The sequence below is a fragment of the Artibeus jamaicensis genome, unplaced genomic scaffold, assembly GCF_021234435.1.
Source record: "Artibeus jamaicensis isolate MK-2021 breed Jamaican fruit bat unplaced genomic scaffold, CSHL_Jam_final scaffold_1964, whole genome shotgun sequence".
Classification (NCBI taxonomy): Eukaryota; Metazoa; Chordata; class Mammalia; order Chiroptera; family Phyllostomidae; genus Artibeus; species Artibeus jamaicensis.
Window position 1 is genome coordinate 656718 of NW_026522030.1, and position 23019 is coordinate 679736.

General features: G+C 55.1%; 1 protein-coding gene across 2 annotated transcripts in view; it reads left to right on the forward strand.

Annotated features, from left to right (window-relative positions):
* TTLL11 (tubulin tyrosine ligase like 11) overlaps nt 1-19684 on the forward strand; it is a 190583-nt gene extending 170899 nt beyond the window's left edge. For both annotated transcript variants that reach the window (XM_037142176.2, XM_053656254.1), the window contains one exon: nt 15052-19684. In XM_037142176.2, the coding sequence (XP_036998071.2) occupies nt 15052-15335 (284 nt within the window). In that variant the 3' untranslated portion in view covers nt 15336-19684. The remainder of the gene's footprint in view (nt 1-15051) is intronic.
* The last annotated feature ends 3335 nt before the right edge of the window (nt 19685-23019 follow it).

Genomic DNA, 23019 nt, shown 5'->3' on the forward strand with positions numbered 1-23019 from the left:
GGATTCTAAAAAACTGGTCGATTTAGCTGAGACAGAGCCTCACACAGACCACAGTTCACCGTCTCTCACACGGGCCAACTCCAGGATTCACTGGCAGCGTTCTCCAGTGCGTGCTCATCTTATTGCCATGGAATCGCAGTGTTTAAAACCAGGAAGGCCTCAGGGATCATCTGTTCCAATGCCCGTGCTTTGCAGGTGAGGGACTCTGAGGCCCTGGCAACTTAAGGGGAGAACCACCTGCTGTCTGTCGGCTTTCTATCTTCCCACCCTGCTCTTTCTCCTAGATCTTCCTGGGGCGTACATCCCACACTTCTTTTTGACAGAGTCAGTAAACAAGTCTGTGATGAGACCTGCACTCTGCTCATCCTTGACCACTTGGAGAGGAGAGAAGGCAGGGTTATGCACTTGGGGTAGCCTACCTCCCACTGGAAGTCATGGAAGACTTCCAGTGGTCAAGAGTCCTTGACCTCCATGTATTCCCTGAGGTCTAGATAAACCAGTGATTCTCAGCTGGGGCTGATTTTGCCCCACCCCCACCCTCAGGAACATTTGGGGACAGCTGACATCCAAGACATCCTAGGTTGTCACAGCTGGGGCAGGAGGTTGCCATGGGGATCTGGTGAGTAGAGGCCTGTATGCCTGGGGCAGACCCCACAACAAGGAATTCTCTGGCCTCAAGTCTGAAAGGGAAACCCTGAGATAGAGCAAGCCCCCAGGACCTGCACAATAGCTCCGTGTGTACTTGAAAAAGCCATATTTCCCTTTTGCTTCCCTAAAAGACAGCTCCCAGGGCCGTGGGGGCAGCTCCCTGGGCCCTGCCGCAGTCACACGCTGCAGCCGCCTCCCAGCTCAGCTGGAAAGTGGCCTGTGGGGAAGGGGAGCGCCCCTGAACCGTTCTGTGAGACCTTAGGTGACTGAGGTGCTTTCTTCGTGGTAGCAGGTGGGTGTCTCTGCCCACACTTCCCCACTGATCGCGTCTGTGAAGGAAGCAGCGGGCCTTATGTAAGCACAGCCTCACACAACCTTCTGTCACTTTGGCACTCCAGGCCCTGGGACACCCCCTCCCTCCTGAAGTCTCCAGGGAATGTGGTTCTGTTCTGAACAGGCCCTGCAGGGTCTTCTTGCCGCCTGCACAATAAAATCTGAGCTCTTCAGCCTTCGAGATTGGCCTGGCCAGCCTCCTCTTCATCCTCTGCAACCCCAGGCCTTGCCCCATTCCCCCCCCAGTCTCCTCCCACTCACCCTGTGTAGCAGCCACAGGGCTCCCCTGGGCCAGGTCATCACGTTTCCATGGGTGCCTCTGGTCAGACATATCCCCTGCCACAGTGCCTTTCCCCATCCTGACTGCCTGGACGGTGCCCTCATGGGCGACCTCCTTCATGAAGCTTCCTGGCCCCTCTCCCTTCTTTCCTGACAGTCAGCCGTGCCCTCCTCTTGCTCTGTTGGTTCTTGGCACCCGGCAGTAGGCCCTGCCCTGCAGGTTCACAGTGTTTGCACAAGTCCAATCCCCTCCACACTTGTCCTCAGTGGATGCCGAGCATCCTGACGCTGATGCCGGTTGATGTCTGGGGCCCAGGCCCTCCCTGCACCGTGAAAGCTTTACTGACCGAATGCGCATTGCTCGAGTGAGGGGACGGAGAGAGGGAGGGGTGGGATCTTACTGGGCTTCTTATTCTCAGAGTGGCTATTTCCTGGACCCCTAACGGTTCCCTGTTGCTCACCTGGTTAACTGAGACACAGGTCACATGACCTCAGCTCTTCCTCTTCTTCTGCCGTTAATGCTGTGTGTTCTTGAACAAGTTATTTGCCCTCTACACTCAGTGCACCCACGGTAACCAGCTGTGACACCGTGGAGTGTTCCACACTCAGTCCCCAGAAGAGGAGGTAATAGAATCTCACCAAGCCCAGGGCTCTCCCTAATGCTGCGTCTAGGGTGGCCCCCACTGGCCCCCAGACAGCCCTGCTCCTGAATGTGAGTTCAGTGAAAGGAACATTTTCCTGCACTAATAAAATTACCTTCACTAAAGAAGGCAATTTGCATGTTAATGTTTTGGGTAATTCTGTGCAGCTCCAATGCCCTCAGGGCTGTAATTTCTCGCTGACAAAGTGACAAAAATAAACTCCGGCATAAAAGAGCATTTCTCCTCTCTCTCATTTGTACTCTAAAGTGACATTCTTAATGTAAGTCAAGTTGAAACCCACTTCTCTGTTTAATTTTTGACACTGATCTGCCTCCTGTCACCTCTCCAAGCTGCAGGCCGGTTCCTCAGAGCTCCTCAAAGGGATCTGTCCTTCAGGACAGGGCTCTGTCCTCTAGGGGCGTGGGCACTGCACCCCAGGCCCCTGACTCTGGTCCTCTGTAAACCCAGGAGGCCCAGCCAGTTCTCCGGAGAGCAAGCCAGGGGAGCAGGGCGGCTGCCTTTGGTGGGTGAGTCAGGGTGGTCTCGCTGCCCCTGGTTGACTGGGAAACAGAACAGCTACAGCGGATAGAGATTCTGAGCTGGGGACATCAGGCACTGAGGCCAGACCACCTGCCTTTCCTTCCTTAGATGCTCTGTAAGCCTTCCTGCCCCCGCAGGCCATTCTGGGCTTCTTCCTCTGCGTTCTAACACTCTCCACTCCGGGTTCCACAGCCCTCTCTGCCCCCCATCCCCCTCCCCTTCACATCCCTGCATCCATCTGCCTGGTGGTCTTCAAGTGTGTGTGTGGATTGGATCACCCTGGCAACTGCCTTACTAACCCCCCCAGAGGGAGGCCATTGTAGGGATGAAGAGTTAGATTTGTGATGCAGGAAAGCGGGGCCAGTGGGGAGGCTTTGCTCTTGTCGGCTTGAAGGCAGAGAGCACACAGTGAGAAGGGGCCTCCTGGGGAGGCGACGAGCACCACGCCCCTGGAGATGGCCTAGCGCGGGCTGGGTGGCTGTGGTCGCAGTGCCAGGGAGGGCAGCCTCTGCTCCGGACCGCACAGGGGAGCTGTAGGGAGCTGGACGAAGGTGCTAGGAACAGTTTGCTAACTCGTGACTCACAGTTTCTTCCCTGACTCTGAAGAAGCCTGATGCTGGGAAGGCAGACCCACAGAGTCTGGGCTCAGTTTCCACCACCACCTCCAGTCTAGGGTGCTCTGGGTGAATGTCTTTATCTCCCTGCACCCCAGACGCCTTCAGGGCCCAACAACCAACGAAAACCCAAGACAAAAGCAAAGTCTCACTGTGTCATTAAACAGTGTGTGGTGGGGTTGGGGGGTCATGAATGCACCTACCACCCGAGGTGTGCCTGAGAGTGCCCACAGTGTACCTGCCGCAGTGCCAGATATCCCGTAAGGGTCTGGGTTGCGTGATCTTCCGAGTCCTTCCCGAGCCAGAGATTTGACCACTTGCTGAGGAGTGGGTGTGGAGCCACAGAAGGTCCCGCTGGAGCCATTAATCCGTGAGAAATGTCTGGAATAGCACAAAGGAGTTGCGGGAAGTGGTGACCAGTCCTTCGCCTGTCTGCCCAGACCGTGGTTCAGGAACCTGTGTCTGTGCCGTGGCAGAACGAGGGGTGGCGCTAGATGGGACTGGAGTGCGGCCTCCGGGGTGTGACTCACGGAGTGATGGAGTCGCTGCCTCGTCTTCGACTACGTTTGTTAGTTGGGTGCCGCAGGCTTCTAGGGGTAATGACTTTCCTGCAGAGTCGACTATGGTTCTTTCTGACCCTTGGTGATTTTTCTATCTAGCCAAGGACAAAGGTGATGGCAACATGTCGCTGTGATGCTTAAAACACAATGGCAGCACGTGAGCGACTGTCATTTCTGAGCTCTCCCTTTCTCCCCCAAAAGGTGGGCCTTGAGGAGGAGGCATTCGCCTCATGTGAGGAGAGGCTGTGTGGAGCGGTGGGCGTCCCAGCACCACCACTCTCCAGCAGCGCGACCTTGGGCGAGGGATGTGTGACCTTGGGCCGGGCCTCCCCAGGTTGCCGTGGCATTAAATAAGCGTGCACAGGGAAAATGCGCCGTATGAGTTCCGGCGGGCAGAGCGTCTTTAACAAATGTGCTGTGTGACTTTAGTTATTACCATTTTTAAAACATTCAGCAGCTGCCATCACTCTCAACTCTTCTGGAATCCTGCGGACTGGCCCAGCCTGCCGCACATTTTATAGAGGGTGAGGCCAGGAGACAGGAGGTGACTGGCTCAAAGCCTCCCGGTGCCCAGGGCCAAAGACCTTCTGACCTCCCTGCACAGGGTTTCCTCCCGAGATCCCAGTCAGTGGGCTCACAAATCCCACAAGCCCTTGTGGGGGGCCTGCTCCGTGAGAGCTGGGGCGGGGGCAAAGGCCCCTGTCCTCACCAGGACAGCCTTGGGTGGGGGTGAGCAGTCAGCAATCTGCAACAGAAGAAGAAATGAAACTGATGTTAGGACAGCACTGTGACTCCAGGGAGGGGGAGTGCACAAGCAAAGTGGGGGACACGGGAGCTGTCACTGCTGCCACGCGCAGGCACGTATTGGGCAGTGCCTTGTGAAAGCCACGGGGGCAGATAGCGCGACTCCACTTCGCAGACGGAGAAACAGAGGCCCGGAGGGGCGGAGGACTGCGGAGGACTCGACAGCTGGCCGGCAGCAGGGCTGGGACTCGGCGTCTGACTCCCAGTCACCATCCCGCAGGCCCGAATGCCATCTCGTGGGAAGTGCCCAGGCTTGATGTCCCGGACCAGGGCCCTTCGAGACGCCAGCTGCTGGCCTGGAGGGACTACCGCACACTGGGGGGACCGTGGGGCGGCAGACACGGAGCCAGGCGGTGCGGCACCCGAGGGCTGGAGAGCGGGCTGGGACCCTGGTGATGAACCCCCAGGGCCGATGCGGACTCTGTAGGGAGCTCTCGTGGGGAGCACTCCGGTGCTCGGAGAGGAGCCGCTCAGCTAATTCCAGTCGAGATCATTCAACTTTATTTCCTACCAGTGATTCCACGCAGAGGCTTGTATCCTTACACATTTAGGGTTGTACTGTGAGGTAGGAACGTCTATTCTGTGTGAGTAATAAGAAAGAGATTGAAGGGCTGGCGAGAGAGAAGGAACTCGGAAGGGCTGTCCTAGCCCAGCACACCAGCACCTTGAACTAGAAGTGCTGGCAAGAAGCTCGGGTATATCCGAGAGGAAAAGAAATACTTCCCTTCAGTCTGGGGTAGTATCCCTGGCGGTCCACAATGATTTAATTGTGTCACATACGCAGACGTGCTCTGTTAGCTGTAAAATAACACATGGATGTCAGGTGTTAAGAAAGGGCGTGTGGTGGGGGGAAGGATGCGGGTCCGAGAGGCAGATGGGCGCGCGTTTAAACACCACCCCACCACTGAGGGGCGCCCAGTCGGGCCGCGAAGCCTCTCGGGGTCTGCACTCCTCACCCGTAACTGGGGAATAGCAGTGATAACCTCCTCTCTGAACGTTGCTCTGAGAACCAGAGCAGGAAACGGATTTTCTTTATAAATTGGCGAGGGCTGTGCACCCTCAGCTGTTATCTCTGTTTCCATCCTCCAGCCCCAAACAGACGATGGGAGTGTTGGAGGGCAGCCACCAGCTCTCCTGAGGTGCCACGTGCAGGGACCCCTCCCCGGGAGCGGAGAGGAGCCCGTGGGCCCAGCCTCCCCCGGATGATTGACAGAATGAGGCCGCCGTCTGTCAGGGGCCACATCCTGACGTCTGAGCAGCCGTCTTGGTGAGGGGCGTGCATCTGGCTACAACTGGAATGTTTCAAAGCCTGCTCTCTCCAGCGACATCCGTCAGCCCAAATGAAGTTTCAGAGAATACTCAGCAGCTTATCTTCAGGCTTAGGAGGCAGGTGGGGACAGCCTGCGGGCAGAGACCGCGGGTCCGACCACGCCGCGTTGCTGACAAGGCAGAGATGGATGAGGCCCATCCCTCACGCGCTGCCAGGCGGCTGTCGTTTCTTCCTCCTCCACGACTGGCATTGCCACGCCGGCGCATCAGCAGCAGCGGAGCGAAGAAGTTAGGACAACAGTCCTCGGGATCTGCCACCCGGCAGCTCCGAGACCTCGGCGAGTCTCTGCTGTGAAATGGGTTTAACACCCGCTGCATGAGGTTTCTGTGGAATTAAGTTAAACAGCCACACTCGGCCCAGGGCCTTGCACTTAACAAGGGCTCCGTAAATACTCCTGTTATTGTTTCCCTTCATCCCGTTTCCCGCTGACAGGTCACTGCAGCAGTGTTACCAAAGAGGCGTTTCCACTCTGGTCAGAGCCCTGAGGGGTCTTTCTGGGGGTGCTGGTGGGGAGCAGGGGAGAGAGGTGGGATTTCTGATATCTCTCCTGAATGGCTCCGGTAATCTCAGAGACTCGGTGAAGAGTAGACACGTGTCCCGGATGCAGGGTGCATCTCAGCAGAACCAGGCATGTGGGGGCCTGAATCATCTCCCCCCCAAATCCCTACGTCGAAGCCCTACCCGCAGTGTGACTGTGTTTGGAGACCCACCTCCGAGGAAGTAGCCAAGGTTAAACGAGGTCACAGGGCGGGGCCCTGATCCAGCGGGACTGGCGTCCACATAAGAAGAGGCACCAGGGAGCTGGCTCGCTGGCTTGCTCTCCCACATTAGGACACTGCGAGAAGGCGGCCAGTTGCAACCTAGGAAGAGAGTTCACACCAGCACCAAACTCCTCCGGCACCCTGACCTCAGGCATCCAGCCTCCAGGGTGGGAAAATAAAGGCCTGCTGTTCAAGCCACTCAGGCCCAAGCCAATGGAGATGGTGGGGAGGGGCGACAGTGGACTGCAGAGCAGAAGGCTTGCTCTGTGCACCCCAGAGGGTCTTGAGGCCCACAGCAGAGCTAGGCTAGTTCTGGGCTTCTCAAATACCATGCTCCCACCTCTTTACTCCACTGCCGCCTCCAGGGCCTGTGGATAGGTGCCCAAGTGGGAGTGTGTGCTGCAAAGCTTCCTGATCACCCACAGGTGCAGAGGCCCCAGCACTGTCATTACTGGCGCAGCTGCTGGGACCACTTCACCAACGGACAGAGTTCCTGAGCACAGGAATGGGAACCTGCATGTCTGGCGCGGTCCCCAGATCATTTTATGCATCAAATGTTTGAAAACCACGGACCCTGAAGGGAGGCCAGTGCCCTCAGCCAGTGTTAGAGACACTCCTTCCTAAGGACTCGCCCCCACACCACTTCCAACCCGTCGGCAGGTCACCAGTGGGTCCATGGCACTAGCTGCAGACTCCATCCAGAATCTCGTCGCCTTGAGCCGCCCACCACCACCACACTGGTCAAGCCGCTGTCGGCTCCTGCTGGACCAGTGCAGTGGCCCCTCTCGGACCCCTCTGCTTCCTTTCACGTGTGTTCTTGGCCAAGCCAGCCAGGCCGCCTCAGAGCTCCCCATGGCCTCCCGGCTTCCTCAACAGGAAATCCCAGCTCGGGCCTTGGGCCACAGGGCGCCCTGTGGCCTGGCCTGCTGGAACCTTCCCAGCGCACTCTTCCTCGGTACAGAGGAGGCTCACAGGGGACAGCAGAGTCCATCCCTCCTGGTGGTCAAGCAGTGACTCTGGGAGGAACCGAGGACATGCCGTTCCCTCCTCAGAAACCAAGAGGACTCGGTGCAAAGGCGGAACGATGCCATGGTTTCCAGCTCCATCGTTCATCTTTTAAAAATAACTGATTGCGCCCTGACTGCTGTGGCTCAATGGGTGGGGCGTCATCCCACAAAGCTAAAGGTCGCCAGTTCGATTCCTGGTCAAGGCACATGCCTGGGTTGCAGGTTGGGGCGCATACAAAGGCAGCCGATCGATCTTTCTTTCCCTTTCTCTCCCTCCCTTCTCCACCCTCTAAAATTAATAAATAAAATCTTTAAAAAACATAACAGGTTGAGTGCTCTCAGAGTGTCTTAAGCAGAAGACATTTTTAGCTTAAATCAGGTACCTTGCATTTTGAGGGCAGGTTTTCTAGCAAAACGGCAGCTGAGCTTTCAGAGGGGGCTCGGTACAGCCTGGGCTTGGCAGTGGGAGGAGGGAACAGAGCTCTCACAGCGGGGTCCCTGGGCTGGCAACCTCGTCGCCACCTGGGAAGGCGGTAGAAGCATAGGTTTGCAGCCCTTCAGAACTGGGGCCTCTGGGGCGCGCATGCGCTGTCCCTAGCCTTCCAGCGGAGCCTGGACCTTGAGAGCCTCTGGGTTGTACCCTCTTGGTCTGGGAGTCCGCACATCATCTAGGAGAAGAGTGTTCACAGGTGCCTTTCCCTCACCCGTGCTGCCAAGGGCAGTGTGGTAACAGCGTCACAAGCTGGTGTAAGGATCCCAGCCCCTGGAGCGGGTCATGTGGGCCTTTAGTGGTGTCTGCGCTCCGGGCTTATGCATGATCTTATTTGGAAAACAGAACAGTGGAAAGAAGATCTAAAAGTGAGCTCCGAGTCAGGTCCGGACCCGGCTGTAAGGAAGGTGGCCGTGAGCGCCAAGAGCACGTGTTGGGCTTTGGGAAGGACCATTCTGAAGCACACGAGTGGCTCTTAAAACTTTCACCAGCCCAATACATTAAAAAAAAAAAAAAAAGGGAGAAAAAGTGAAAAAAAAAAAACTTTTGCCAAATTGCTTTTTTTTTTAAGTCTATAGCAATTTCACCATGACCTCGCTATGATCGGATTTTACGGTTTTGTTGGTTTAGGGCTGAGCAGTAGTCTCTGTGGCCTCAACAGGGACAGGACGTGTGTTCTCTCTCACTTGCTCCCGTGTGGGGGCCGCCCAGCTGTGTGCCGTGTCCATTCGGGGACTCTGTAAGGCAGGGGTGTTGAACTCATTTTCACTGGGGCGGGGGGGCACATCAGCCTCCTGGTTGCCTTCCAAGGGCCGAAGTAATTTTAGGACCGTATACGTGTAACTACTCCTTAACTGTTAAGGAGTTGAAATGATGTTCAGCAGCTGAGGTTTCAGAGGGGGCTAGGTATAGTATAAGGTTTAAGTGTTTTTAACATGAGATTAATTACTAAACCAACCTTACAACTAAAAAAATAGGTTCCTAGGGTGTTATTGTACGAGAATAAATTAATCAGAAATAAAAACCAAGTGATATATCAAAAAGATGGAGGCATAGGTGGAGACGCCGTGCTTTCTCACACAACCAAGTTTAGAGACAACTAAATATTAGCAACAGAAAACACAGCCAGAACACAGAAAATTGAACTTTTCGGAAGTCTGTTAACAACAAATTCTTCAGCCTGACCGGTAAGGGGCGAAACCAGCAGCTGGTGGAGCGGGGTTGCACAGGTAAACTCGGTCAGACGGACTCAGGCTCACGGAATCCAGGCGCAGGGTTGGACCTAGTAAGCGACCAAGCGAGCGACCACGGGGGAAACAGCGAGGGAGCAGGGCTGCGGGTTGACTGTGGTCGCGCATTTGTGCGCGGATAGACAAGCGAGGGAGTGGGCGATTGGACCGGAGCCCAGCGGGTCCCCACAGCAAGCGGCAGGGAGGGCACCGCCATTTCCCTGCTCTGACCCCACCTCCACATACAGCGTCATAACCCAGCGACTCTGAGTGGCCTGGCCCAGGTGAACCACCTAAGGCGCTGATCCTCACCCAGCAGCGCAAAACAGCAGAGGGGGTCGCCATTTCCCTGCTCTGACCACGCCCCCACATACAGCGTCACAACTCAGCCACCTGGGAGTCCAAGGCTCCGCTCCTCACACTTAAAGAGCACGAACAGATCAAAAATGGCTCAAGAAGATCTCAAAGCCCCAGAGCCGATAAATCTAAGCGATGAAGAAATAGCAAAACTCTCAGACGCACAGTTTAAAACACTGGTGATCAGGATCCTCACAGAACTGGTTGATTATAGCCACAAATTAGACAAACATATGAAGGCGAAACTAATTGAAATGAAGGGAATTGCACAGGACACCAATAGCAATGAAAAGGGAACTGGGACTCAAATCAATGGAGTGGACCAGAAGAAAGCAAATAATGGCCAAACAGAAAAAAGTGAAGAAGCAAGAATTCAAAAAATGAGGAGAGTCTTAGGAACCTCCAGGACATCTTTAAATGCTCCAACATCCGAATGATAGGGGTACCAGAAGGGGTAAAGGCACAGCCACCAGTGGAAAACTTATTTGAACAAATAATAAAGGAGAATTTCCCCAACCTGGCAAAGGAAATAGACTTCCAGGAAATCGAAGCTCAGAGAGTCCCAAAGAAGTTGGACCCAAGAAGGAACACACCAAGGCACATCATCATTACATTAGCCAAGATTAAAATGAAGGAGAGAATCCTAGAAGCAGCAAGAGCTAAGGGGACAGTCACCTACAAAGGAGTCCCCATTAGACTGTCAGCGTATTTCTCAAAAGAGACCTTGCGGGCAAGAAGGGGCTGGAAAGAGGTATTCCAAGTCATGAAATCCAAAGACCTACAACCAAGATTGCTCTATCCAGCAAAACTTTCATTTAGAATGGAAGGACAGATAAAGTGCTTCTCAGATAAGATCAAATTCAAGGAGTTCATCATCACCAAGCCCTTATTATATGAAATGTTAAAGGGACTTATCTTAGAAAAAAGAAGTTAAAAAAACATGAACAGTGAAAGGACAGCAAACTCACAGTTATTAACAACCACACCTAAAACAAAAGCAAACTAAAAGGACAGCTAGATCAGGAGTGGAAACATAGAAATGAAGATCTCAAGGAGGGTTAGCAACAGGGGAGTGGGAGGAGGAGAAGGGGGGAGAAGGTACAGAAAATAAGTAGCATAGACAGTAGATAGAAAATAGATGGGGGGGGCAAGAATAGTATGGGAAATATAGAATCTAAAGAACTTGAGACACATGTTCATAAACTAAAGGGGGGGTAATGGTGGGGGCGGGGGGGTAGGGTGGAGGGGAATGAAGGGGGGAACAGAACAACTGTAATGGCATAATCAATAAAAAAATAAATTTATAAAAAAATAAAATAAAATGGTAAAAATCTGAAAAAAAAAACAAGTGATATATCAAGTGTTTATTATAAGATTGTCAGTAACAGTGAAAATAACGTAACTAGCCATGCACAGTGCTCGGCAGAGAAGTGAAATGATGCAGGAGGCAAGATTTGAAGGAATATTACGCAACCATTAAAATAATGTTATGAAGGTTGCATAGCAACATACAAAAATGTTTACAATTTTAGCAAAATAAGTACAAAGCCCTGTGCAGATTGTTATTACAACTAAGTGGCAACCTCACTGTGGGGGCCCAAGGCCCACGAGTGGGATGCAGTCTGGAGGGTCCCCTCCCCCAGCCCGCCTCGGCCTTCAGTGGTGCTCAGACACACTCTGCAGGACCGAGCAGAGGACACAGGGCTGTGGGTCACCAGCCCCTGGCTTGAGCATGTTCAGTTTGTTTTGTTTTTGGCGCTGGTGGTTGGGGTGCAGTTTGGGTGCAGACCTGAGGTCGAGTCATGATTCTGCTAGTTACTGGCCATGTGACTTGGAGCCTCCTTTCCTGCCCTGCCTTCTGTAAAATGAAGATTCTAGAGCATCAGGAGTGAGGATGGCTTTGCTGGTCACAAAGATCCAAGAGTCTGAGGGGTGAGGGAGCTCTGTGTGGGCAGAGCTCTGACCTTGCAAGATTCCATTGGAGGGTTAAAACAAAACAAACCCAACCTCTCTTCCCCCACAAAAAAATCCCACAAGATTTCTGGCAGTATAAGAAAAAAAAAAAAGACGATGAAATCCTTAGACCGGAAACGTACTCAGGCTGTTGTAGGTACGGGCACACAGCTCAGTCGCAGCTTTGCCCAACACCTTCGGTGGCCCCTCCAGAGTCCAGTCCCTGTCCCCTTGCCTTCTGCAGCCTGTCCTGCTGCAGACACCCGGGGTTGTACTGGGCCACACACACCTGCTTTGCACATCCCTGTTCTCAGCCCAGCCTACCGCCCCCAGCTCATCCCTGCCCACTGTTCACTCCGTGGGTTCCCCTCACTCCCCAGACTCCCCAGTCACTCTGGCTTTGCTGTCCCTGCAGTTTCTACTACATGGAAGCATGTCTGCCTTCCATCTTGGTGTTCATACCCCCAGAGCGTTCTTGGTAGGGAAGCTTAGGAGGACTTTTCAGGAATGCAGAATCAGCGGTGCTTGAGGACTGGGTTTGAATCCCAGCCCTGCCACTTACCAGTGTGAAACCTGAGGGCAAGTTAGCTCATCTCTCTGGGCCTCAGCTTCCTCATCTGCACAATGGGAGTACACAGTAGTAAGGATCGGAGCACCTAGCACAGAACACCTGCCTCATCCAAGAGTCGACAATGTCCATTCCCCTTTACTTCCTCTTCCACTCATATTTTCCACATACATATTAGTTAATATGTATTAAAGTAGAATATATATGCAGAAAGCTTACATTGTGTTTTTTTTCAAAGTAATACATGTACATAACCTTAAATAGTAGCAAAGGGTTTATAATTAAAAGCAGCTGCCCTTGCAGCCCCTCTTTCCACCCTGTAGGATTTACCATTGCTCATGTTTACGCTGCATATGTGTTCACTGTAGACCATCAGAAAGTGTAGACAAGCAGACCAAGTAGAACACATTAAATCCCACTTCTCATCTTTGGCTGGCTTCTTCCAGATCATTTAGCCATGTATTTTTTTCCAGAAAAGGTCCTCGGTGTATTTTTTCTGTGCATTATCGCTCTAATCACTGTCTGCCTTCAATTAAGGGAAGGAAACAAATATTTGTTGAGTAAAAGCTGCTCAGTCCTTCCTGCAGAGAGTGCACCCCAAGGACCAGCATCAGGGGCACCACCGGGAAGCTTGTTGAGAACGCAGAGCCTCGGGCACCAGCTCGGAATCTGCATCGTGACAAGATCTCGGTGACTGGCATGCGCATTAAAGCTGGGCACGCTTGTGTGGACCAGAGCTACTCAAAGTTGCAGTCAGCCCACGAGCCGCTCCTTCCAGTCCTGGAGGAGAGGCTTGAGCCAGAATGCAAACTGGTGCTGCTTCCCTTGTTAAGACAGACTTACTATAAAACCCTGCCAGCGGAACTAAACAATGTGATTGATGAGGAGGGTGATTTACATTCTGGACCGAGCTCCTTATCTTGTCAGGGACCAGGGACACACAGTTTCTGGATTTGGCACCCGGCTGCAGACCACACTTTGGGTAGTGCTGTTCGCCAGCAGAACTAAACAATGTGATTGATGAGGAGGGTGATTTACATTCTGGACCGAGCTCCTTATCTCGTCAGGGAGCAGGGACACACAGTTTCTGGACTTGGCACCCAGCTGCAGACCACATTTTGGGTGGTGCTATTTAGATCACAAGGTGGGAAGTCAGGGGCTGGGACCACACTGGGTTTCTCTGGCTCTGGATCCTGGCCGCTTGCACTCTGCACGTGTCTGACCCTCTCACCTCCTGTGATGCACGCTTAGGCATGCGCACATGCAGGCATGCACACGCATCCTAGGAGAGCCCTGACCCAAGAGTCGGTGAATAGGAAACATCTGTTTCTTGATTCAGACAGAGGCCCCGTCTCTTTGCCTCCCTGTCCCACAGGCCTCTGTTTACAGGACAGGGTTTTGCACCAGGGTTTTACTGCTCTCGTTAGACTAACCCCTCCTGTCAGGGCCAAACAGAGCAGGGCACTGGCAGAGCATCTGGAGCCAAGAGAAACTGAGCAGAAAAGCCCTGATGGACTTGGAAAGAGACAAAACAACTTTGCTTGCCTCGAGCTCCTAAGGCAGAAAGAGCGCTCAGATTCCAGGGCCCGTGTATAACCTGGCATTTACAAACTCCAGGCCTGGCTTCTACCCGTGGCGACAGAAGCTGGGGACTCATGTCTCTGAGCTGGGAAGCAAGGCCGCCGGGGACATGTGGACCGGCAGACTCAGAGCTGGCCTCATCTGAAATACCGGTGGCATGCAGTCCGGCCTTCACGTCACCTTCCCCAAGGAGCCCACGGAGCCTCGTGACGTGGATCTCGGGGCTCCTTTTTACCTGGACATTGAGAAAGACTCAGAACCTTTCACACAGCACAGTTCAGTGACTCCTGCTGGGAGTCAGAGTTTGGATCTCCAGGCCACTGTTCTCTGGCTGTGTGACCTCAGGGAAGTTACTCAGTGTTTCTGAGTTCCCCCATGGGGAACGTGGGGCATAACAACACTGACCTTGGAAAGGTGCTGTGAGGATTAGCGACGAGGTCCGTAAAGCACCTGGAACCCACTCATTCATTCGTTCTCTCAGTCGTGTGTCAGCCTGTCCCTACTGAACACCTTCTGGGCACCCCGCGGAGGGACACAGCCCCGAGCCGGAGCTGGCAGCCCAGCAGGGAAGACTGTGGCAAAGCCCCACTCAAGCGAGCACAGAACAAGCCGCAGGCTGCACCGCAGAGACAAGAGCAGCTGTGCCGGGGTGGTCTGAGCCAGGCGATAGCGGGGGTTTCATGGAGCGAGTGATTCTGAGCACAGATCCCAAAATGAGTAGGGGCTTATGATGCAAAGTGAGGAAAGGACATTCTGGGGGCATAGAGGGGACTGCTGTTGCTATGTTCCAGATGATCATTTTGGGTAGAGAGAAGGGGTCAGGTGTATTTTACCTTTTGAGTAAAATTTCCATGCAACCAAGTGCACAAATCCTAAGGTCCAATTGGATGATTTTTGGCAAACACACACACCCAGAAGCCAACACCTCTGTCCAAACATGGCACGTCACCAGCAGACTGGCCTCGCCTTGATAGTTCTTCCCCTCATTGTCCCAGTCAGGGGCTGGTTTCAACGGGAACATTTGACGGTGGCGCAGAGGGCTGAGGCTTTGGACTAGGCCTACACCACAACTCCACCCCTTTCTACCAACAGGACTTTGCCCAGGTCTCCCTGCCTCTCTGAGACTCGGTTTCCTCATCTGTAAACTAGGGCGAAGGAAGCCTCCTTCACAGGGCTGCTCAAGGGAGCGCATCTGCTCATGTTGCATGTGCCCAGCGGGGCTCAGGGTAGGTGGGCGCCCGATGAGTGAGCCCCGTTTTGTTTCCAGAATGGAAATCATGGCAGGAAAGTGCCTGGTGGTTGGAGTGAGGCCTCCCCAGGGCAGCACGCCCCTAACACTGGTCTCTCTGCCCACAGGGATGTGCCTGCAGGCCTTCGTGGAAGCTTTCTTCTACTTGGCTCAGAGGAAGTTCAAGTTGCTGCCCCTCCACAAGCAGGTGGCCTCGCTGATCGACCTGTGTGAATACCACCTGTCCCTGCTGGACGAGAAGCGCCTGGTGTGCGGCCGGGGCGGCAGGCCGGGGGGCCGGCCCCCTTACAGCAGCACACCCCAGGAGGCCACCCCGGCAGCCCCATCAGCAGAGGGCGACCTCCGGCCCTGCACAGCCAAGCTCTCTCACTCCAGACACACCCCAGCCTGACAGCTGCTCCGTCCTCCCAGAACAAGCCCTCCGGGGCCAGGGGGAGAGAGGCCCTGGGCGGCCTGCTGGAGGAGCGTAAAGCAACGTGGTCTGCTGAGACCTCCTGCCCGGGGCTCCGCTCATTGTCCCCTGCTGTGCTGACTTGTGCTTTGAGAGGCCGGTTGATTCTCTCTCGCCTTCCTCCCGGTGCCTCTTGGTGGTGATCCTGTTTTCCAGTCGTCAGTGGACATACGACATCCCGAAGGTGACAGGTGGCATCTTCTATCCTGAGCTCATGGGGCATGACAGCAGGGGTAGAACTGTTGGGTTCGGGGCGCCGAGGAAAGGACTTGTGGAAGCTGAGTCTTGGGTCTGCTGGGCCCGAGAGCGAGCCCTGGGGAACGCCGAGCACACCGTGTCTGCGCCTGCCACCGCTGTGAGGATGCAGGGGAAGTGCCCAGCCAATCATGTGCTACATGGGTGTAGTTAACAGATTAGCCTCATTGGTTTCATTAGCTCACCTGTTGCCGCAGTGGCTGGTTCATTATTAATTAAGAAATAATTAACTAAGAAGTCACTAAGGCTCCTAGAGTCTTAAAGCTGGCAGGAGCCACAGAGGTTATTTTGCCTGATTTTGTTTGACCTTGACCCCAAAGCAAGAGTCCCACTGTCGTAGGGCCTCCTATCAAAGCCCTCATGGGGTGGGGTGCTCACCATGCGGCCAGCACTGCCTCGGGCTCCTGTGTGACCACCGCGGGCTGGGTGCCCTGGGTGACGGGAGGGGGCTTCCGAGGGGAGGAAACAGGACCCGGGCGAGGGTCAGGGCGAGCAGAGCACAAGGCGCGGAGCCCAGGCCCCAGACGTGCGGGGAAAAGGAGGCCCACGCTCCCCTCGCACGAGAGCCTTCTCTTGTCTCCACCTGTGTCCCCAGAGAGCCCTGCTCACCGGCGGCCACAGTGTCACTGTGGGAAATAGCCATGGGCAAGGCAGGGTCAGGGCACACTGATGACAGGCGGCAGGAGACAGCCCTTGCCGTACCACACTCGTCCCAGCCCAGCCACCCTGCCCCTCACTGCTCCCCTGGCGGCTGGCCCTACAGCGTGGGTTCCACGAAAGGACAGCTCAGCCTGCCTCTGTTTGGGGAGCGTGCACCACAGGGCATGGGCATTGCAGCGCCAGGGCCTGGCCAGAAGCGGGCCAGCACGGGGTGCTCTTCAGGGCACCTTGAGCTCAGGGCCACTGTCAGCAGTGCTGGTCCCCGTGCGGAGACAGGAGCCTCCTCCTGCAGAACAAGCCTCGGCCGCTCTCCTGTCTCCCTGGGCCTCCGTCCACCTGCCCCAGCTCAGACCTCGTCATGCCCCACCTGGACCTCGGCCGTCTCCTGCCTCTCAACTCCCTCAACACACTCTCCACCCCTCTCAGGTGAAAGGAGAACCACAGCTGACGGCAGGAACCCCCTGCTTCCACCAACCCCCCATTTCTGCCCAGGCAAAGCCCAAACCCCTGGCACCGGCATTCAAGGCCCAAAGCAAATCCCTGTCTTCCTGAAAGAGCTGGGCCCACACACCTCATGCACCCTGCCCACGACCCCGTGCTCCCACAGCTCCTTGGGTCTGCCTTTCCCATGCCGAAGAGAGCATTCAGTGCTTACCCCAGTGGGAAGGCTGAAGGGCGCGGACCTGATCCGTGCTCTCCCGTCCTCGAGTTTGCCGTCCCCTCTTCCTCCATCCAGTGGAAACTTACTTACCTTTCAAAGTCAAGCTCAAGTGTCTGCTATGCAACGACCCCAAACAGAATGAGCTGCTCCTGCTTCTACCTGGGAGAACCTGGGAAGTTCTCTTGTGATCACACCTACCCTACGGCATTTGCTCCCACCAAACTGCGTTCTTTCAGGGCCAGGCAGGGGCGGGGTCCACACTGGCCCCTTCCCACACACAGCAGGGCCCAGCAGGTGCTGCTTGGAATAACCCGAATGGCCAGCGGGCCCCAGGTGAGGAGCGGTGGTGCAGTGCTCCTCCTCCCTGAGCCTGCAGGTGCCCCTAAGAATTGCGCTTTTCTAAACCTTGCCAAGATGACTCACTGAGCACCTTGTACCCACCGCAGGCTCCTTGGCTCCCAGGCACGGGGCCTGTTCTGTGAACCCAAGCAAACAGTGGCTGCTCTGACCCTGGGCAGAGCCTCCACGTCCCTTCGTCCCAGGTTCAGGGCTGGGCAGCATCCCCCAGGGGTACCAGCTATCATCCAGCCTTGAAGACTAAGGTCCCACCAGGCTGGGAAGGGTCCTCACTGTGGCTCCTCCATCGGCGCCCAGCTGTCTCTCCACCTCCACAGCCGCCTGCACTTGGGGAAGGGGGTTAGGTCAGATTCGATGATCCTGATGTGGATGCTGACAGTCAGGGTATGTGAGATCGGGGTGGGGCAGACCCCAGACCCTCGGAATGGCGCTCTGCCTTTCTAGAACCACCTCCCTTTCCGACACCAATTTAACATCTGTTCACTTCACAGTTTACAAAGCACTTTTACAGCTGTCCTCCCCACACCCCGGGAAGGATAAGGATTCTCACTGCCATCTCTTCACAGATGGGGACCGATGATGCCTGGGAGGTCAGCTGACTGGCCCAAGGCCTCGGGGCCGAGCCAGGACTCACAGCGAGGTCCCCTGGCCCCCAGTCCCTTGCTCCTCAGCACCACAACTGCTCTGGGCGGTGCCTCAATGTACCCACAGCCCAGTGGGGAGAGGGTTTGGCACCACTTCACAGAGGGAAACCCATGTCTTGGAGCGGCTGGGGCATCCTGGGGTTCTGGAGGCTCAATTTGGGGGTCTATCTGATCTGGTGGTCTCTTGCTGAGCAGCCAGAAGGGCTCAGTGACCCATGTACATTCTACAGGCTCCAGTCCCTTGGCCACACAAGGGGGTGACCAGGCCTCTCTCTCTCGCTCTCTGGGAACAAAGAATGAGAAAGGGAAAGGGCAGTTAGTACACGTGAGAAGCGTTTCGTAAAACCAAGCGCTGACCCAGTGCCCTGTTATCTTCAGACTGGTCCTGGTTTCCTGCAAGGTGTAAGGAGATGGAGGAGAAGGTTCTTCTGGAACGTTGTAATGCATCAGGACAAAGGAAGCCGCAGCAGTCGGCTCCGCTCCCTCTGCCCCTCCCGCCGTCCTCACGCCCAAGGGCTGGAGAGCCAGGTGTCCTCTGACACCTGGGAGCTGCCCTGTGATTGGCAGAGCATCGCTGCACCCAAATCACTTAATTTTTGAAAACATCTGGAGTAATGCCCTAAACTCCCTGGCCCTACAAGTGAGCACCGGGCCTGAGATGGTGGGCACCTGGGCCTCTCCCTCGACTCTCAGAGCGGGGACGCTGCCCCTGCAGGGCGGAGAGCTGGCCGCCTCTCAGCCCGGCGCGCAGCGGCCCAAGCCGTGCCTCACCTCGACTGACCCTTCTGCCAGTCTCCAGGTGGCATATGGGTTTCTCCCTCACGAAGTGAGTTCACATTTTCTTCTGTTCCCGGGGACCGCAGAGCTTTGCAGACGTCAACATGTTTAATTACTTCCATCTCTACCAATCAGAGGTCTTGATTTGTGTATCACTAGAAAAAACACGTGGCAGACTGCTTGTGTCTAAGGTGCCCACATACACACACAGAGTGAGCACCATCGAGCTTTGGTGCAAAACGGCGACATCTCCAATATTTTGCTCATTTTCCGGCAATTTGCCTGAGTCTCACACTGGGCCCACAGAGAGCTCCTGGGAAATATTTCCTCCCTCGTGGAGGCGCTTGCTAGATTCGGACCAGTGCCGTAGCCCCCAGGACAGCGCCAGCTCCCTGGCCCCTCCCAGGCCGCAGAGACCTTACAGAAATCACCTGGGAAGTTTTCCGGTTCCCAGACGAGGCCCTGGGTGGTGGCGGGAAGGTGGAGGGTCTGGATTTGGTTCTCTGTCCGCTCTCTCTTGGAGTGACCAGAGACTCCACCCCTTTGCTTGAGTCCTGGTGTGTACAGTGGAGACCTCGCCACCAGGAACATGAAGAGCCTGGCTTGGGACATGGCACCTGGGCCGTATGTTAAGTGTCTGCAGAGGAAAGGACCAGCCTCCACGTGCTGGAACCAGACAAAGGCCGGGACACCCCCGCGCACCATGAGGTCCCTGGCAGGAGGCCCCTCTAGGTCTGGCCAGGGCCCCTGAGCAGGAGCCCTCCTCCCTCGGAGCGGGGCTCTGCTGCTTGCTAGGCTGCTCCTGCTTCCTAAGAGCCTTTAAAAATTCTTTATTAAATTTTCATGGCGCATAAAGTCAAGGTTCCATCACTTGGCCTCAGTTGTCTTGGTAACTTCGTAAAATGCAATAATAAAATGAAGCTGAGTGTTGCTAACACGGGCTCATTGTATATCAATGGCTGCAGAGTGTTGACGGGGTTTTTTCTGCGTGATAATTTTTGACAGCAAATCTACTGGGTGGACAAAGCTTATTCGTTTTGGGTCAATTGGTGAGAAAAGGGCTCCTTTTAATTTTTTCTTCTGTAACGGCACGCATTAGCCTGCGAAGGTTAATATTGCCCCAAGGAAACTGAGATTCTGGGGGACCTGAAGGGAGGTGTTTGGAAACCCCCCCAACCCTTCATCTTCAAGGTACAGTCATCCTGAGGGAGGGGGAGACGTGTCCCTAGAGTTTGGCCAACTGTCAGAGACTCCATGGCAAGGACACCGGCCCCAGGACAGAGGGCAGGCCCTTCCCGGTTTGTGGGTGCCGTGCTCACCGCTGCAGCTCCCAGATGAGTAGGTGCATACTGCAGACTCTACCTGCATGGGGAAAGCTCCAGGCAGGGCACCTCCCCCGAGAACCGACCCAACCAAGCCGCACCAAAGGAGCCATTCCTGGGGGCCAGGCCCAGCTCCAGGAATGGCCGAGGATCCCAGGCAGAGCGTCTGCCCTTCGCAGGCTGCAGCAGAGCACTCGGTCCAAGCCCCGGGGCCCTTGGACGTAGAAACAGGTGACCCAGAGAAGCCAGTTCCAGTGGCCCCTGGGGAGAGAAGGACCCAGGCCCCTAAGGGAGCCTGCCCAGGAGGGTAGGCCCTGCCCAAAACAGCCTCGGGGCAGTGAATCGAGTGGCCTCCAGGCTCCTGCTGCAGCTGGTGGCCTTCGAGTCGCAGTTAACAGAGCAGTGAGTGTGAGAGGCTCTGGGGGAGGTGTCGAGGAGCCCCGGGTCAGCAAACGTTTCTCCGAAAAACCCTTGTGTGTAACCATCCCTGAGGAAGGGCCTCGCCAGCCCCTGCTTCCTGGAGGCTGCTCCCACCCAGCCAAGTTTACAGGACTCGGAGGCCCTGGGAACTGCTCAGCTTGGCAGCAAAGCGACAACAGTGGAGGGGGACATAGGCCCCATCTGGTAACTGAGAGCCTCCGTGTCTGCCTCTTGTGTGTGCCTGGCAGTGCAGGGAAGGGAGGCTGGTGGTGGCCATGGGTGGAGAGGCACTGTGGCCACGGCGGCGAAGTGGGTGGCATTTCTCCCCTTGTACAGCCAAGGCCACCCATGGGCCCCATGGGGGGACAGCATGGCGAGGGAAGCAGCCGTCCACCTGACTGCGGGTCAGGATGTCCCAAGACCCCAAACAGAGCTACAGCATCCACAGCTTCCCGGCCCAGAGCCAGGGCTCCTGGCTCCACAGCCTGGAAAGAAGCTGCCATGGAACGTCCACAAACGACACTGTCGTTTTCGTTCTTTCTCTGTGCTCACAGGCTCCATGGGAAGGGGCACCTGCCGGGAGGGGAGGGGACGAGAGCCTCTCACAGCAGAGAGGGGCCTTCGGGGCAGGACTCAGCACCCTCTGCCTCACAGCCAGCCAGGGAAAGTTCCCGCACATTCTGCAGTCCTCACTCGATACAGTCGGGTTTCCTTTAAAAAAAAAAAAAAAGCTTTTAAAGAGTTTTGAGTCTGGTAATATATCTGGAAAATTCACTTCCAGGGAAATTCATTCCTCAAGGATGACGGATAAAATGAGACCCCACTGCTGAGGAAAAGCGCTCAACCACTCAGGCGTCTTGTTTTGATTATTTTTTCAAACACGCAATGGATACGCACGCACACATGCGCTCATGCTGCTGACGCATGTATGTGGCCAAACAAATAAAAACAGCGCAGAAAGACATACTTTGACGATTTCCCCAGCCTCGCCCGTCCCTCAGTCCTCCGGTCTGTCCCCAGAGGCGGTGACGGTTTCTGGTCTTGTGTGTCCTTTCCAAGACGGCCACAACGTACAAGAATGCTCCCTCACGGAGTGCCGCCCCTTTCCCTCCTCTTTTATACAGCGACCTGCCCACTGCTTTTTCCACTTAACACTGTTTCTGGGAGATGGTGGCCCGGTGCATACGTGCAGGCGGGCCTCAGTGTTTCGGGGGCGCCCTGGCACGCCCCTGGATGAGGCGCTACAGTTACTTAGAATACTGCAGTTCACGTCACTGGTGCCAGCATACAGGCCGATTCCAGTCTTCCGTGACTACATACAGTCTTTCAGGGACTACCCTTGAACATGCATCTTTGCATCCACGTACAGCGTGTCCTAGAGGTCAGATTCCTAGATCAAAGAGTCATGCATCTTAAGTCGCAATGCCCATGACAGCCTGCCTCCCAGAGGGGCCGGCCCAATTTCCAGTCCTCCAACCGGGTGGGAGGGCCAGCTCCCCCCTCCTCCCGACACAGCCCACCGTCAGAATGATGACCTCGCACGCTGATGGTTGAAAAGCGTGGCACTGCCTGATGACAAATGTCATGTCTGTTTCTCTTGCTGTGGTAAAGTTGAGATTTTCATTGGTTTAAAAGCCATTTGTATTTCCTTTTCTGTGAACTGGCTGCTCATGTTGTTTGCCCATATTTCTACTCGTCTTTTTCATGTTGACTTGTAGCATCTCTTTGCAAATGAAAACAATGAGCCTTTTGTCATAGTTTTGCAAAATGTGTTCTATGTGAGCCATTTTTCGGCAGCCAGCTCTCCCTCTGCCTCCCACACATTCTTCACAGGCTGCCAGAGTGGCCTTTTGGAAATGCCACCTGGGTCCAGCTCAAACTCCTAACTCGGTTTTGGGGGTTCTTGTTTTGAGGCCCCGTGTTCCCCCAGGTGGGCCAAATACAGCCGCCAGGTGCAGCCTGGAGGGTGTGCACGGCGATGGGGCAATGACACACGGAGAACCTCAGGAGCGCCCCCTTGAGGTGAACAACAGAGCAGCCTTTCTCCCAGAAACCTTACCTCAGGACTCACCCCATTTTTTGCCATTCACCAAACGCTTCATGCTCTTCCAGGCCCCCAGTGTTGCCCGCCTGCTCTTCCTTTTATTGCCAAACACTCTTCCTTCCCTGTGCACTGGTGAGCTTCCTACTTGTCCTGCAGTTGACAGTCACCTCCTCTGCAAAGCTGAGCCTACTCCCTCAGGCTGGCTCATCCCTCCCTCAGTCCCCCATTGTCCTCATGTGTCCCTTTAGCCCACTTCAAGGTGATTCCCACTTTGCAGAAGGGCCGTGCTCATTCATGTCTGGATCCCACCCTCTCCCAGGGCCTAGCACAGAGGAGGTGCTCAGGAAATGTGTGTGAATGAATGAAGAAATGAGTGAATAAAGAAGTGAGTGAAGAGTCAGTGAATGAGTGAATGGGAGAGTGAATGAGCGAAGACCACCTTCATGTGAAGAGTGAGGGGTAAAGAAGACCCAGCCACTCCTCA